The following is a 16286-nucleotide window of genomic DNA, read 5'->3' as shown; positions in this document are numbered from 1 at the left end:
CACTAAAAACGAGAGGCTAATCTGATACTGTGTAAAAAATCATGAATAAAATATAATAAAGATAAAAAATATAAAAGATACACAGAAAATATCTTTAGTTTTATCCAATATCATTTCAGAGTGTGATGTAAATCTTGTACTCTGGCTAAGATGTTCGTTAACCTATAATCTGCATAATGTAAACTGTAATTTTTGTGGTGTGTTTTAAACTACAGTGGTGTGAAAAAGTATTTGCCCCCTACCTGGTTTCCTTTTTTTTCTTGTATGTTTGTCACACTTAAATGTTTCAAATCATCAAACAGGCGACATAAGTTTGGATTTTTTCCCTCTTAATAATAAACACCTTCATTAAGAAACTCCATTTTGTTTACTTGTATTATTTTTGTCAAATTTTTTTATTTGTTTGCTGTTCTGAAACACTGAAGTGTGACAAACACAAAAAATGAAAATGAGGAAGGGGAGCAAACTTGTCTCACCACTGTATGTTGGTCCTGCAATGCAATTTTTTGGTGGTTTTAGGGTAAAAAGATCGGGCTATAAAAAATGTTTCCATTTTATGACTAAAATAAATATTTTCTTGCACTTAAGATTTATTGAACAGTACACAATATCAAATACATGCATTCTTTTAGAATCATTTCAGATAAGGAAGCAAGAAAACTAAGTGATATATTAGATGCATCACAATGTGCTGGAGTAAAAACGCAGTTGTGGGACTGCAACCGGAGTCAAAATAAACAATGTGACCACCAGTGAGCTTTAATAATTGATAAATTGTCAAACGAGCAAAATCCCAAATACATGCCCTGCAAAGGCCAGGTTTGTTTGCTTATAGAGATATTGAAAGGGCTATACACTTCAGCTTTACAGTCATTTAAAGAGCTTCCTGCTTTTGCTTTACAGTCATTCACAGAGCTGTATGCTTTTGTTTTACAGTTACTTAGAGGGCTGCATGCTTTTACCGTACAGCCGTTTAAGGAGCTGCACACTTTTATCTTACAGCCCCAGAAAGGGCCCCAGGCCTTTGCTTTACAGCGCTCCAAAGAGCTGCATGCTTCTGTTGTACAGCCGTTTAAAGGGCTGCACACGCCCCGAAGCAGTCCAGTTAAACGTAGCTGCATGCTTATGCTGCACAGTTAAAGGCAGCTGCATAACAAGAAGTGTCCTATGCCCATACTTTAGCAGTGCCATAACACTATCAAAGGTTTCTTCCTGATCCTCAGTGTTACGTTTTCAAACAGTATTAATCAACATGTGTTCATACAACAACTGGCACAAATCTTTCATTAATACAATGGTAGATATCCATCCATCTTCATCTGCTTTATCCGGGGCCGGGTCATGGGGGCAGCAGCCTAAGCAGAGAAGCCCAGACCTCCCTCTCCCCAGCCACCTCCTCCAGCTTATCCGGGGGAACACCAAGGCGTTCCCAGGCCAGCCGAGAGATATAATCTCTCCAGTGTGACCTGGGTCTGCCCTGGGGCCTCCTCCCAGTGGGACATGCCCGGAACACCAACCCCAGGAGGCGCCCAGCAGGCATCCTTGTCAGATGCCCAAACCACCTCAGCTGGCTCCTTTCGATGTGGAGGAGCAGCGGCTCTACTAAGAGGCCCTCCTGGATGGCCGAACTTCTCACCCTATCTCTAAGGGAGAGGCAAGCCACCCTTCGAAGGAAGCTCATTTCCGCCGCTTGTATCCGCAATCTCGTTCTTTCGGTCACTACCCACAGCTCGTGGCCATAGGTGAGGGTAGGGACGTAGATCGACCGGTAAATTGAGAGCTTCGCTTTTACACTCAGCTCCCTCTTCACCACGACGGACCGGTGCAGCGTCCGCATCACTGCAGCTGCCGCACCACTGCAGCTGCCGCACCACTCTGTCTGTCTACCTCCGGCTCCCTTCTCCCATTACTCGCGAACAAGACCCTGAGATACTTGAACTCCTCCACTTGGGGCAGGAACTCATCCCCAACCCGGAGTGGGCACTCCACCCTTTTCCGGCTGAGAACCATGGCCTCAGATTTGGGAGGTGCTAATCCTCATTCCCGCTGCTTCACACTGGACTGTGAACCGTTCCAGTGCGAGCTGGACGCCTTCACTCAATGAAGCCAACAGAACCACATCATCCGCGAAAAGCAGAGATGAGATTCTGAGGCCAACGAAGTGAAAGCCCTCCGCCACTTGGCTGCACCTAGAAATCCTGTCCATAAAAATTATCAACAGAATCGGTGACAAAGGGCAGCCCTGGCGGAGCCCATCACCCACCGGGAACGAGTCCAACTTATTGCCGGCAATGCGAACCAAGCTCTTGCAACGGTTGTATAGGGATCGAATGGCCCGTAGCAATGGGCCACACACCCCATACTCCCGCAGCACCTCCCACCTCCAAGGGACACGGTCGAATGCCTTCTCCAAGTCCACAAAACACATGTAGACTGGTTGGGCAAACTCCCATGCACCCTCAAGTATCCTTGAGAGGATAAAGAGCTGGTCCAGTGTTCCATGACCAGGACGAAAACCGCATTGTTCCTCCTGTCTCCGAGGTTCGACTAGCGGACGAACTCTCCTTTCCAGCACCCTGGCATAGACTTTCCAAGAGAGGCTGAGGAGTGTGATCCCCCTGTAGTTGGAACACACCCTCCGGTCTCCCTTCTTAAAGATGGGGACCACCACCCCGGGCTGCCAGTCCAGGGGTACTGCCACTGATCTCCACGCAACATTGTAGAGGCGTGTCAACCAGGACAGCCCCACAACGTCCAGAGCCTTCAGGAACTCGGGGCGGACCTCATCAACACCAGGGGCTCTGCCACCAAGGAGATGTTTAACTGCCTCAGTGACCTCACCCCCGGAAATTGGCGGGTCCTTCCCCTCATCCCCAGACTCTGCTTCCTCCTCGGAAGACGTGTCAGTGGGACTAAGGAGGTCCCCGAAGTATTCCTTCCACTGCCTGACAATTTTCTCAGTTGAAGTCAGCAGCGCTCCGCCAGCACTATACACAGTGCAGGTAGAGCACCGCTTTCCCCTCCTGAGACGCCTGACGGTTTGCCAGAATCTCTTCGAGGCAGTCTGAGTCTTTTTCCATGGCCTCTCCAAACTCCTCCCACACCCGAGTTTTTGCTTCAGCCACTGCCCGAGCCGCATTCCGCTTGGCCTGTTGATATCTGTCGGCTGTCTCCGGAGTCCCACAGGCTAACCAAGCCCGATAGGACTCCTTCTTCAGCCTGGTGGCTTACCACCATGGCAGGCACCAACCACCTTGCGGCCACAGCTCAATGCAGCAGCTTCGGCAATGGGGACGCTGAACATGGTCCATTTGGCCTCAATGTCCCCAGTCTCCCTCAGAATGCTATTGAAGCTCTGCCGGAGGTGTGCGTTGAAGATCTCGCGGACTGGGGCCTCTGCTAGACTTTCCCAGCACACCCTCACTATGCGTTTAGGTGCACCAGGTCTGTCCAGCGTCCTACCCCGCCACCTGATCCAACTCACCACCAGGTGGTGATCAGTTGACAGCTCAGCCCCTCTCTTTACCCGAGTGTCCAGAACATATGGTCGCAGGTCTGATAACAAAATCGATCATCGACCTGCGGCCTAGAGCGTCCTGGTGCCACGTGCACTTATGGACACTCTTATATTCGAACAAGATGTTCGTTATGGCCAAACTGTACACAGAAGTCCAATAACAAAACACCACTCGGGTTAAGATCAGGGAGGCCATTCCTCCCAATCACGCCCCTCCAGGTCTCGCTGTCATTACCCACATGAGCACTGAAGTCTCCCAGCAGGACAACAGAGTCTCCAGGTGGAGCACCTTCCAGGGACTCTAAGAAGGCTGGGTACTCTGAACTGACACTTGGCGCATAAGTGCAGATGACAGTCAGGACCCGTTCCCCGACCCTAAAGCGCATGGTAGATATATTTAACCTAAATATATGGGTCATTTGATTTAAACATGCAAGGTAAATGCTTAACACAATGACTCCACTATATAAACCCTTCATTGTGAGTATGCATAGTATATATGAGTATATGTTATTAAACACAATTTATGAGAGTAACTATAATTACATGTCTAGTGTATACAGGTATATATGCCATAATAAAATTCAAAACACATTGTCGGGGGAGGAAACTCGAGAGACTTAATGAAAACAAAAAATCAAAGCAGGAATTCAGAAATGTGCACAGAAGTAAATAAAATGTAATACACTTAAAATAATAATAAAAAATAACACAAAAAAACCATCAACCTAAACTCAAACTGTAATATATTCATCGATAATTCCAAACCCAAAAAAAGCAACATGGCAGGGAGATGACAGAAGTAGCTGATAATTTTCTACAGCTTTACTTACACCTATTTCTCACTATTTGTCATTTACACACATGCTATAACTGCAAAAAAAAAAAAAAAAAAAACCCAAAAAACAAGTATTTGTATTTAGAAGTATGAAGTAAAAGTGTTAAATATCATTTCTGTGTTGGATAAGGCTTAATGTTTAACTGATAAGCATTACATTAAAATAAATGCTCCCATCCAAATGAACCAAGAGTATACACATCAACTTAAAACATTAAATTATGATATTTAAAACATGCAACAAAATCAAAATGCTTTTGGAAACCGTAAGCTCAGACTCTTACAATTAAAACCATAAATCTCAGGTTTGAATGGGGAAATGCATTACATGCCTTTACGCTCTGCTACAAGTGATCAAAAACATACTGCATTTTTTTTTTTTAAAAAAAGAAAGAAATCAAAGCATGATTTAGACCCTTGTGATTAACACCTTATTATTAGCAGTTTTACCTAATATCTTAGTTAATAAGCAGTTTTAATTAATATCTATAATATTCAAATGCTCTGTGTATAAAATTCATTAAAAGTCAAAAGTACACATCAACATAAAATTAAAAGAGAGCAAAACAAATATTATTGTGACAGTATCTAAAGACCTCCTGTCTCTATCAGTGTTTCCTCAGGGATGTTCTGTGGGTCATCAGGCCTCAGCTGTTTCTGTGGAGCAAATCACATCAGCTTCTGGATGGATCAGTTGTATTGTAAATAAACACATTGTTCACAGTAATAAGCAAAATAGTTCATGATCAAAGCCCTTTAAACAATTTGTGAGATTTTAAGATTTACACAGTATGGTTTGTTTTTTTTTCATCTTGACCGCCATTAAGTTCATCATAATGTTTCTTCACCACCTGAAGATGATCTGAAACATCTAAAAACAAAGTATTTGTATTCATTAAATATTTATTGTTAGTGTTTGTATTGAGAGGATTCCTAATACTTTATATATTCTGTTTACCTGGCAATGAGCAGGTCTCAGTCTTGAGTGAGAAGTCAATGGATTCCTTCATGGTGTTCTCCAGTGTCCTCAGAACAGTTTCCTAATTTATTATCAAACCCTTTGTTAGTTTTTACAGCGGTAACTATTGAATCCAAGAATAACTGGACAAGAGATAAATTATTGACATGATATGTGTTTCAAAGCTACTTCGACATTTTTGCGCATCTCACCAAAATCAAGAAAATACATTCATATAATTTGTTGATTTTAAATTGTAACAAACCTTCAAATCGCTCAACTGCTCCAACATGGCATTTTTTGCCTCTTCAAACATGTACTTCCTTGAGTGCACATGCCTTTCAATAGTGTGTCTCATCTTCTTCAGGGTGCCTCGTCCTTCAAATGCTGCTGCTTCTACAAGGAGACAAAAAATATTTATGCACAGTTGAATGGAAATACAGTGGTCCCTCGCTATAACGCGGTTCACTTTTCGCAGCCTCGTTGTTTTGTGTATTTTTTTTTTGTGCAATTTTGCATGTTGTATTTTTTTTTTTACAGCACATTGTGTTCTGCGTCCTGATTGATTGACAGTGGTCTACAGCGAATCTCATGCTGTGTCTTCTGTACAGTACAGAATGCACTCAGCTTGTCAAATGTACATAAATCTTTGATCGCTAACAGTGTAACTTTGAAGTGCTGCACTTAACGTAAGTTTTCTCTCCAATAAACATAAAAAAAAAATATGATGAAGCATATCTTGCCTTTGGACAGACATGGCCACTCTGTGTGAGGATCTTAATGTATTCTACGCTAGATTTGACACAACGAACACCACAAGACCGAACAGTGTACACACCGTGGATGACGTCAGTGTGCACACTGTCTGAGGAGGATGCGCAGATGTGATTCAGGAAGCTGAATGCACGCAAAGCTACTGATCTGGACGGGATCCCCGGCCATGACCTCAAGTCATGTGTGGCTCAGCTGGCTGAAGTGTTTACACACATCTTCAACCTTTCCCTCTCTGTGTCTGTAGTCCCAGCCTGCTTCAAAACGGCCACCATTGTCCCTGTACCCAAATCCAAATCACCTGTGCCCGCCTCCTGACCCCCCGCCTCCTGCCCGGCTCATCGACAGACACCCAGCCTTCACTGTCCAGCATATCCTGGATGTGCGGCGGCGAGGTAGAGGGCAGCAGAGCTGGGCAGATCGTTGATATTTGACCCTGTGATGATTTCTGACTTTTTAAGGTCAGAGGTGTGACCGGCCGCAAGGAGGCATCCAGTGTTTTTCAACAGAGCCGGCTGTTCCACCTCTGGGAGGAGCCACCGTGTTCCTGCTCATTGCTCTCACCTGTGGGTAATTAAGCCATCAACATATAAGGCCGGCGCTCTCAACTTCTCTTCGCCAGATTCTCACCTAACCACAGTTAGTGCAGACCACCCCTGTATTTTGTACACGTCATAGCAAACTACCTTGACGTCATAGCAAACCATACCTGAACTTATTTCAGTGGCTCTGACCCTTCCCTGGGACCCAGCCATCCAGTCTGACTCTCCCTTTGGCCCAAACAACAGTTGACACTTCACTGATTGTTTATGTAGCTCAAGTCGCAGAAGCGCTCCTTCATTTTGCTTTTGTTCTTAGCGCAAGTTAAAATACACAGCTCAGTTTTGTAGCCTTGTTTCCTTACACTTATTGTGTAAAAAACAGCAAAAAACATTTGGGAACCACTACCTTAATTCATTTCTTTCTTACCTCTATAGCATTTTTTCATATTATCCTTGATTGTCTCTGTCAGACTGTTGTAGATCAGTTTCTTTTGTGTGAGGATGGTTTTGTTGAGCTTTGCCTTTATTTTCTTTTCCTGAGAAACATGAAATATGGATTAACATTATTTAAAACAACATCAAGGTAAAATACGTACTAGTTCAGGGTTTAAATGACTTTCTAATAATAGATAAGCTATCAGGGTCATTAATAGGGAAGTTCTTTTACCTCTGTCTGGAGAAATATCAATTGCAGTTCAACATCTTTGTACTTTTCAATCAATGAATCAGTGCTGAGTGAAAACGCATCGATGGCGCCATTAAAATGTCCACATTTTACGTCATTTCTGAATGTGGTAAAGATATAGTTTATAATGGCAGTATTAGCAAGTTTATAATATAATACAATTTTATAATATAGTGCAATTTGGATACATGTATTATACATATTGGTGCTGTTCAGAATTAGATTATTCTCACGGGAAGGTCTTTCTGAATTTTTCATCAATGCTTTCAGTCAAGTAAGATGCTAAAGTCACGTTGAGGTTTTTTGGTTTTCCTTTTTTTGGTTTCTGGATCCCATCATTCCTAACTGCAGACTTTAGTGTCCTGTGAAAAGCTCCGTCACTCATTTTCTGAAACAAAGGAGTAGTTTTGAATTTTTTGTTTAAACATGGTAACAAAGTAACCTGTTTTTGATCTAATTGTAATTAAAAACATACACTGGGGTGTAAGAAGGACTTCAGTTTTTTTTCACATAAATTTTGGGATTTTTCAACTCCCTCACTTAGGCGTTGTTCAAAAGCTTTTATAATTTTTTCAATTGCTTTTTTGACTTGATTAAGTTGGATGAACAACTTCCCCTCAAGGAGATCATACAGATCGTTTTTTTGTTCAACCTGAAAAAAAGAAAGATCATTATTTAGGGCAGTAAAACATAACATATTGGTTCTTTACTCATTTTTGAGGGGATCTTGACAAACTCAGGTTTTTAACATGAAGCTCATGCATAAGTTCAGTCAGATAAGTCTGTCATCATTCGACTGCCTCTGTCTATTCTTCAGCTCACTTCCATTTTCCCACACTATCGACCTCATTACTCTAGTCAATGATTTTTTTTTTCTGCAAGCAAGTTTTTGCTTGCAGAAAAACAGCTTCTGTTCTCTGTGCTTTTATCTGCTCTTCTGTCATTCTGCCTTTCAGATTCTCAATCATGCAACTCGCCTCCTCCCCATCATGCATTTTTATGAACTTTAAAAAGATTATGAATGAGGCTTTATTGCCTGCTCTTACCACTTCTCTTATTGTGGCTCCTTGAATCAAAGACAGAATTCCATAAGCTCCAGACACATAGTTTAAGGTCTCTGAATGAGTGTCATTTAGATTTTTCAAAATTTCCTTAAGTTTTGGTATTTCTGTTAAAAAATTGAAAAGGACATGAATCTGAGCAATACATTTTCTGTTACACAAAAACATACCTTATGTCGCTGTATGTTCATTCATAAAGTGACTTCACCTACCATTGTGATCTGGATTTGCATTCTCCCCTTTAAGGAACTCTGTGGAGCTCACTGTGAAGACTTTGAAACTATCCTCACTGAAGTGATTCTGAGAACATTTTTGATGGTTAGTTTTTCTTTTTGGGGCAGAAGATAGAAGATATTTGTTTTAGATTTTGCTGTCAGATTATAAATTTACCTTAATTAATTTCCGCCTTTTGAATTCATTCATCACTGCACTCTTGATTTTCTTTCTTTTATAAAGGAAAGAAAAATTGGATGTAAAATTAATTTACTGTTAGTATTGTAATGGAAAATTTTGATTATTCTCATTTAAGCTGTAAGCATTTGAGTGCATACTCAGTTGTGTTTTTAAATATATTTTGTAAAGAATATTATACATTGCATATTGTGATATTAGGACCAATATCTCATAGAATGTAATAATAATATATTAGACATTCCTTATAATGTCTAATAATGTTTTATTAGATGAAAATAAGCAATATTAGCATACCTGTAAAATCGCAAATGATAGTTCTAAAATTAATTTGTCATTTGTATCAAAGTGTGGCCTACTACAATGGGAAACCTTAGCTTCTGTTGTAATGGACATCCTCAGTCTTAAATTAACATGAGTGAAGTGTATGATCACCATGTGCATCTGTGCCAATCTTTCTTTGTAATTTGCATTTTTGGCGTATTTGACTTACAGATCATCTGGGTTTTCATGATCTGACTTGGTGCAGATAAAATGAATTTGCTGACACTCGCCACCATTTCCCAGCAGGCTACTGGCATTTTCCAGGATCTCCCAGGCTTCTTTTTCTGATGCTGCTTGATTCATTTCAGTCACAATCCAGACAGCTGAACAACTGGCAACAAACTGGAAATGAAATAAAAGTATGTAAATTATAAATAACTAATGCTTTGATGAAAGATGACATGACTTCTGTGAATTACCCCTGTCCACATTCTATCTCTGCTTCTGTTAGAGTCACCATTTGCAGGAAGGTCCACAAGTGTGACATGATCAAGAAAATCATTGTCTGGCACTTTGACAGTCACACACTTCACAAGCGGCCAGTACCACCTCTTTACTTCTTCTGTCTCATTTGACTCACTTCTTGTGTATTTCACAAATTTTTCAGACAACCCTTCAGCCTGCAAAATAGTAACAGGATGAATTACATTAAAATAAAGACATTTTAATGTATGTGCTCATAACAAAGGTTTTATAAATTGCATGAAAAAGACGTTTCTTTTTTTTAATAAAAAAACAAAGCTTTTTTAGATTTTACTGTGGATCACACTAAGTGGACTGGTTATTATATGGTGCTCTCTTCTACTACATGGGTGATCGTGGCTCAAGAATTGGGAGTTCATCTTGTAATCGGAAGGTTGCCGGTTCGAGCCCTGGACAGTCTCGGTCGTTGTGTCCTTGGGCAAGACACTTCACTTACTGCCTACTGGTGATGGCTAGAGGGGCCAATGGTGCACTATGGCAGCCTCGCTTCTGTCAGTCTGCCCCAGGGAAGCTGTGGCTACAACTGTAGCTTGCCTCCACCAGTGTGTGAATGTGAGAGTGAATGAATAGTGGAATTGTAAAGCGCTTTGAGGGCCTCAAAAAGCGCTATATAAATGCAATCCATTATTATTAGTATGTAAACATTTAAAGCACTTTTTACAACTTGCCTCATTACCCCAAACACTTTTTTCTAGGTATGCTTTTTCTAGCTAACATTTACAAATATTCACACTCTGATGGATGCATTGAAGATCAACTGGGGGTTGGTAGATATTTGGCATGCAGACTCAGGGGAGCCATGGATTGAAGCTCTGATTAATAGGCGACCTGCTCAACCTCCTGAGCTACACCCACTGAGGCAACAGTAATTGCATTAGCATGTGAATTAGTAGCATAGGCTAATGAATCTTTACGGTTTTATGATAAGCTGAGCCAGTCAGCAGACTTCAAGTCTAAAATACTGTGCTATGTTTTTTTTTTTTTTTTTTACTTCTGTATACAAATGTGAAACTCTTGAACACCTCCACAAAGAAAACTTCAAGCTCAACAGTAACAGGATAATCAGACAGCAACAGGATAGCGAACCATAAAATTTTAACCACCACAATTGTTACTTGTTTTTTTTCCCCCTGTTTGTTGGGTGCCAAACATTTTGAATGGAATTTCTCAGGTGGCACATCAACACATTGCCGACATATATCTGCTCAGCAATACACTGGGGCAACATCTGCTTCACCAGTGCTTTTTTTCTGTCTGCACTTTCCAAGGTAGGGAGGCATTAAATAGCATTGACATCATCTTTATACTGAAAAGGTGCAGCATCACCGTAGCTTAACACTTCTTTAGTGACTTCCTACTGCTCTCTATGTGATGTTCATAAGCCACACATTGATCTTGTATCTCACCAAAACTGTGGTCTAATATATGCTTTAAACTGCAAGTATTCCTATGTTCTACAGGAGAAGAACTTAATTTTATTTTGGTCTGTATTACTGCACACTTACTGAGTCACTTTTCAAAATTTTTGTCTTGGATGTTCGAAACTCTGGAATATCTATGAAATATTTGTTGTCCATGAGGTTGTGAGGGGATCTTTCTTTCCACTCTTCTCCATACAGCGCTGATAACTTTTCATCAGCATCAAAAAAGTCATCATTACCACCACCACCATCATCATCATCATCATCATTATCGTCGTTGTCTTCAAGAACCTCTTTTAGTGACTTCAACTCACTTTTCCAATCCTTAAAAAAATAAAATGAAATTGCATCTTGAGTTTTGCAGCTACATTGTAGCACATTACTTTACTTCAAGAATCACTGTGTTCATATTTCATTCTACCTCTTTTGTAATGAACTCGATGTGTGCCTCATACTTTGATCCACTGGTAGCCTCCACCTTTATCATTACTGAGGTACATGCACTGACACTTCCAGAAGGCAACAGGCCCTTCTTATTTATGATGGCATTGATTAAAGAGCTCTTTCCAGCCCCAGTTTTACCAAAGACACCAACCAGGTGCCTCTTTTCTGTCTCCAGATCCTTGGTTTTATCCCTGTTGAAAAAGTTTAAATATGGATTAACTGATCCAGTCTCAGAAACAAACTGAAAATGTGGCAAAATCAGAAAGATTTGTTTTTGAAAATTTGTTTTTAAAAATCATTAGAATATTTATTGTTGTCTTTTGTTTTATTTTAAAGTCTCTGAAGACTACATACATGCAAAACATGAAATATTAATCAGTATTCAAAAGCTACTGATCACCTCTAAAAACTGAGATTATGGTTTCTGGTACAATTCACCTTAATACTGGAATGAACTGCATCACAGCTGCATGTTGAGCTCTGATTTTAAATCTTTAGTATCTCTATTATACCAAATTACAGCAAAATGTTCCTCCATTTCTTTGTTTCTTTTTGGTACAACTTACTTTCTAGCATTTTTGCCCCCTTCCTAATCTTTCTGAGACATGTTGACATCAAATACAATATGACCTTATTTTTTTCTTAAAATGGTGCATTTTCTCATCTTAAGAATTTGATATGTTTTTGTCATCTATTGTCAATACACTTTCAGAGTAAAAGATTTCATGAATGTTTTTATTTTCATTTGACAGATGTCCCAACTTTCTTGGAATTGGTTGGAACAACATCCAACAAAAATAGGAAATCTTTTTTACTCACTTTAGGAAAGCACTGAGCTTGTCACGGCCATGTAGTCCTTCACTGACATGTTTCATTATGTCTTTGACATCAGACAGTATTTCTGTTTCTGTCAGAGTGAAAGTGAAGAACTAATAAGTAGGAACCAGGAACCAGTGTAATGCAAAATGTGGCCCACTGATATCCAAAGCAGGAAAACGTGTGAGGATTTTCACATGTTTATACTGTATGGCTATTTTTTTTTAAAATGCCCATTAGTATTTTTCATTATATATTTATGTATGTACCTGACTGTGATCCTGCTGCACAGTTGTATTGTTGTTTAGGAGCTGGTTGCCATTGGCTGAACTCACCCTGAAGATGATCTGACTTTCTCTTTCTTTTTTGGATTTCTTTTTTTTTTTTAAAGAAAGAGAAAAAAAAAGAACAGTTTCTCTCAAGATTGAAACTTCTGATAACACAGGTCAACAAAATTTCTTTTTGTAGTCATCAGAAACCACAATACACTTTTCTAAACCAGCTTTTCATGCTGATTTCAGATCTGCTTTCATTTTTTTCCCAGTCACATCGACTTTTTAAATTATGACTAATTCAAAGTTTACTAAAACTAATAATTTAAACTAATTATAGTTTGCAATGGACTTGCATGCAGTTTTTATTAAACCGCACGGACAGATCAAGTAACTGTTTCAATATTTTCATTGTGAAGTCAGATAGATGCACACTGTCGCATAGATATAATGATCAGGGTCAGTCAGCTACCACTGTTTCTTCAAAAAGAGATTTTCTTGTGTATACTGTGTCTGGATTGTCAGGCAATGGATCATCATGAGGAACAGGCCTTACTGCAGAATCCAGGCTGGGATATACAATTTTGTGCTTATTTTCAGCTGAGAATCTTGTATTGGTGCGGCAAAAACAGCAATCATTGATGATCTTGTGGTTCCTGCCACATTATCGGGACTTCAAATGGTATTGCTACCCTTTGTAGATTTAGCCAGTCATGCAGTCCATTGGAACACTTAGTCCTGCTCGGCCAGTGGAGAGCCAAAGTACAATTTATATATCTTCTTAAGGTCTGTGGTAATGGGGCGACATTATGCTTTCAAACTTATCTCTGATGATTTTGACCTGTGTAATTAAGTTTAAAAGCTGCAAAAATACTACTGTGAGAATAAACATATTAGATGCAATAAAATGAGAACGACAGACATTTTTCTTACCCTTTTCACTTTTGGATGGCGAATCCTGAGGATGAATAGAAATATTTGACTTTCATGTTTGAAATTAAACTACTATAGTTGTACATATATGCATAATTGAATTTATACAGGAAATTATAGCACCTGTATAGGGACACATTGCTCTTTAACAAACTTAAAAAAACAACAACAACAAAAACAACTTTCACATGCACTTTTTACAGTGTGCAAACCATGTAAAAATAAGTATACAGACTTGCATTCTCCAATAGTACAACGATTAAAACATGAAAACCTTTCATATCCTTTCCTCTCAATAAACATGATCCCATGAGTCAATGTTTCTGCCTCATTCAGAACCAGTGACACAGACCTAGAGACCAGTTGGTAACCACCAGCTCCTAGAGTAAAATGTGTGCTCAAACATGAGGCAACTACATCAGTTTAGTGTTCAGTGGAGGTTGTAAGGATTTTAGGTTGCCGGCTGGTCTCTAGGGTTGTGTGACTGGAGCTTTACTTTGACTTAGGTCACCTTAGTGTATATGTATGACAAATGAAGGCATGCTGGTTCATTATCTGAAATTCAATAATCCTTAGCCGATCCAAATCAGCTGTTTCTTTAGACTCTTGTTTGCAGAGCAGGTAAGGTTAAGTGCAAATCAATGTAAAATGAATACTTTAAAAATGTAAGTTACAATACGGATATTGAAGAGGAGTGTCATGAAACATGAAACTTACTTCAACAGAAATATTAACTGCTTGCTTTTGTGGTTGAGTTGTATTTTGCTCTTCCTAACATAATGAAAACATTGCAAATCCATCAGCAAAAAATAAAAGAATTTTTGTGAATAATATTGCTATCACAGATACATTGAAAGTTAAAGTAGTTTGCACATAATAATTCTACAACAAATTTATCTGTAAGCATTAACAAGAGTGAGATTTTTCCAGACAAAAGGAAAGAAATGTTGAAGGATTTATTTACCTTTAACAGCTTTAGTTTATTGTTGAATTTCACTCTAGGTCCAGCTTTTGTGATCAATTGATTAATTTCCTGATCATCAAGATGATATAGACTTTCCTCATCAATTTCTTGAGCTGTAATAAAATTAAATAGCAGAAAAATTTATTATTTATAAAATTACTTGAGAAGTACTTTTTTTTTTTTCAGGAGATTCCAGTCTTAGGACATTTTCTTTTGCTTACACATTTTGTGTAGTAAATATGCAAACCGCAAGTGATTTTCTACTCCCCAAGCATAGACAACATTCAAAACTGATCATGCTATAGTATGAACACCATTTAAATGTGTATTAATAGGCCTTATTTTTCAGAGTTAAGAGAACGTATAAGTATCAATAACTGTAGCCATCACTAATTCACAGTAATATTTACCTTCAAATGCCTCAATCCATTCACTTAGTTTCCATTCAGTCAGTTTGTTTCGCACAAAATCATCCATGACCAAGAATAGAAACTGTAAGATAAATTGTAATTTCTGATCCTGTTAAGGTGAACGAGCGGACTCAAGCGCAGATCTCTGAACGGTTTCAATTAAAGAGAGTTTATTTACAGTGACACCAGGCGCTTTAAACAACCGTGCAGGGCAACTGGTGCTCCCGGGAATCCAGGGAAAAGTGAACACGTCCAAAACTCCTCTTCTCACTCGCCAGTCACTCACACGTCCTCTTTGTATGATACACGACGTCCACATACGAATATCCTAACTCACGACAAAGTCAAGGTAAAACAGGCAGGGGACCAGGAGGGTCTGTACAGGGGGAGAGAACACAAATTTGAGATCCACGGAAACACGACTACGGAAAGCGCGATAAACCAGAGACAGCCTGTCAGTTTTTGGCACAACACCTGTACTACACTGACTTAAATGGTAAAACGATATGTGACAAGTAGCACAGAGCCGCCGCCCTGCGCAGCCGGTGAGTGCGTAGGCAAAGCGCGTGAACCACTGACTGTAGAAAATGTGGGCGACCTGACAGCTTCCCATAAGGCTGGCTACATTATAGATCATGTGAGATTATAATATTATTTTATGCCATGTTAGACCCTTAATTAAAGATTGTGAATTATTATGTAGTTTTAGTTCATTCTCCTGAATTAGAAGGTGATAACTATTGCATCTGTTAAACTGATTTGCATTACATTAGACTGCTGATTTATTGTGAATGAATGATATTGTTTTATGATGCATTATACTGCTGAGTTATAAGAAATACTGTTCGCAGAAAGTCATCGCCTTATTTGTCTGATTAGAAGAGAACAGAACATGCTGGAGTTTTCTGCCCCATCTCAGCAGGAGCAGATAACCAGGGAGCCAAGGTCGTAGCTTAGGCGCTGTGTGAGAGAAGGAATGTGAATGTTTAGGCTTTTATGATTAGGGGGGGGGGGGGGGGGGGGGCACTAGAGGCTATAAGAGTTTGATCAATGCTCCACCATTTTGAGATCTGATGCTGTCTGCGTACGGTGTCCATCTCCCACGCGTGTGATCATTAAAATCATCGTTTGACTCAACCCGGCCGGACCAGTGTTGTTATTGTGGTTTTTTCCTCTTGTATCCATCCCCAATATTTGAATCCATTACAATCATAAACCCCCTCAGATTTTTTTTCTTGAGTTGCATTCTGCTATTTTAAGTAATTCTTATCACATTAATTTGGGTTTAAGGGGTCGTTTTTCTCATAACTTTATTTTAATAATTAACTAGATCAAAGGTGTCGAACTCCAGACATCCAGGGCAGGTGTCCTGCAGGTTTTAGATGTTTTCTTGATTATGTAAACCGTGAGAAGCTTACATATCTTGTGCAGAGCGG

The 16286-nt window shown here is 39.7% G+C and overlaps 3 protein-coding genes across 7 annotated transcripts in view; 2 read left to right on the top strand and 1 right to left on the bottom strand.

Annotated features, from left to right (window-relative positions):
- The window catches only part of LOC101474776 (nuclear GTPase SLIP-GC), a 162196-nt gene that overhangs the window by 24744 nt on the left and 121166 nt on the right, over positions 1-16286 (top strand). The window lies entirely within an intron of this gene.
- The window catches only part of LOC106675070 (nuclear GTPase SLIP-GC), a 141663-nt gene that overhangs the window by 39442 nt on the left and 85935 nt on the right, over positions 1-16286 (top strand). The window lies entirely within an intron of this gene.
- On the bottom strand, positions 571-15387 carry LOC101473846 (nuclear GTPase SLIP-GC). 3 transcript variants are annotated; one of them, XM_004559358.4, is made up of 20 exons: positions 14851-15387; positions 14441-14553; positions 14194-14247; positions 13477-13501; positions 12541-12645; positions 12275-12362; positions 11433-11646; positions 11096-11335; positions 9527-9727; positions 9277-9449; positions 8763-8817; positions 8585-8672; positions 8358-8479; positions 7787-7963; positions 7545-7699; positions 7294-7411; positions 7054-7162; positions 5579-5709; positions 5314-5395; positions 571-5226 (listed from the first exon to the last, which is right to left on the bottom strand). In XM_004559358.4, exons 1-20 carry the CDS (start codon positions 14915-14917, stop codon positions 5138-5140), a joined length of 2406 nt encoding a protein of 801 aa, XP_004559415.3. In that variant the 5' UTR covers positions 14918-15387; the 3' UTR covers positions 571-5137. The 3 variants fall into 3 exon arrangements, with proteins under 3 accessions (XP_004559415.3, XP_076739272.1, XP_076739273.1); XM_076883157.1 differs by lacking the exon at positions 8763-8817 and having other exon boundaries at positions 8585-8700; XM_076883158.1 differs by lacking the exon at positions 14194-14247.

The sequence above is a fragment of the Maylandia zebra genome, linkage group LG4 (assembly GCF_041146795.1).
Source record: "Maylandia zebra isolate NMK-2024a linkage group LG4, Mzebra_GT3a, whole genome shotgun sequence".
Classification (NCBI taxonomy): Eukaryota; Metazoa; Chordata; class Actinopteri; order Cichliformes; family Cichlidae; genus Maylandia; species Maylandia zebra.
This window is presented reverse-complemented; position numbering and strand designations above follow the sequence as displayed.

What these genes read in the sequence shown, in the direction of transcription:
- LOC101473846 (XM_004559358.4), bottom strand. Translation starts at nt 14,917, where the DNA reads ATGGATGATTTTGTGCGAAACAAACTGACTGAATGGAAACTAAGTGAA. An exon ending in AAATTTTGAAAAGTGACTCA is followed by an intron (nt 9,728 to 11,095) that starts GTAAGTGTGCAG and finishes ACTATTTTGCAG; the next exon opens with GCTGAAGGGTTGTCTGAAAA. An exon ending in TGAGACCTGCTCATTGCCAG is followed by an intron (nt 5,227 to 5,313) that starts GTAAACAGAATA and finishes CTTTGTTTTTAG; the next exon opens with ATGTTTCAGATCATCTTCAG.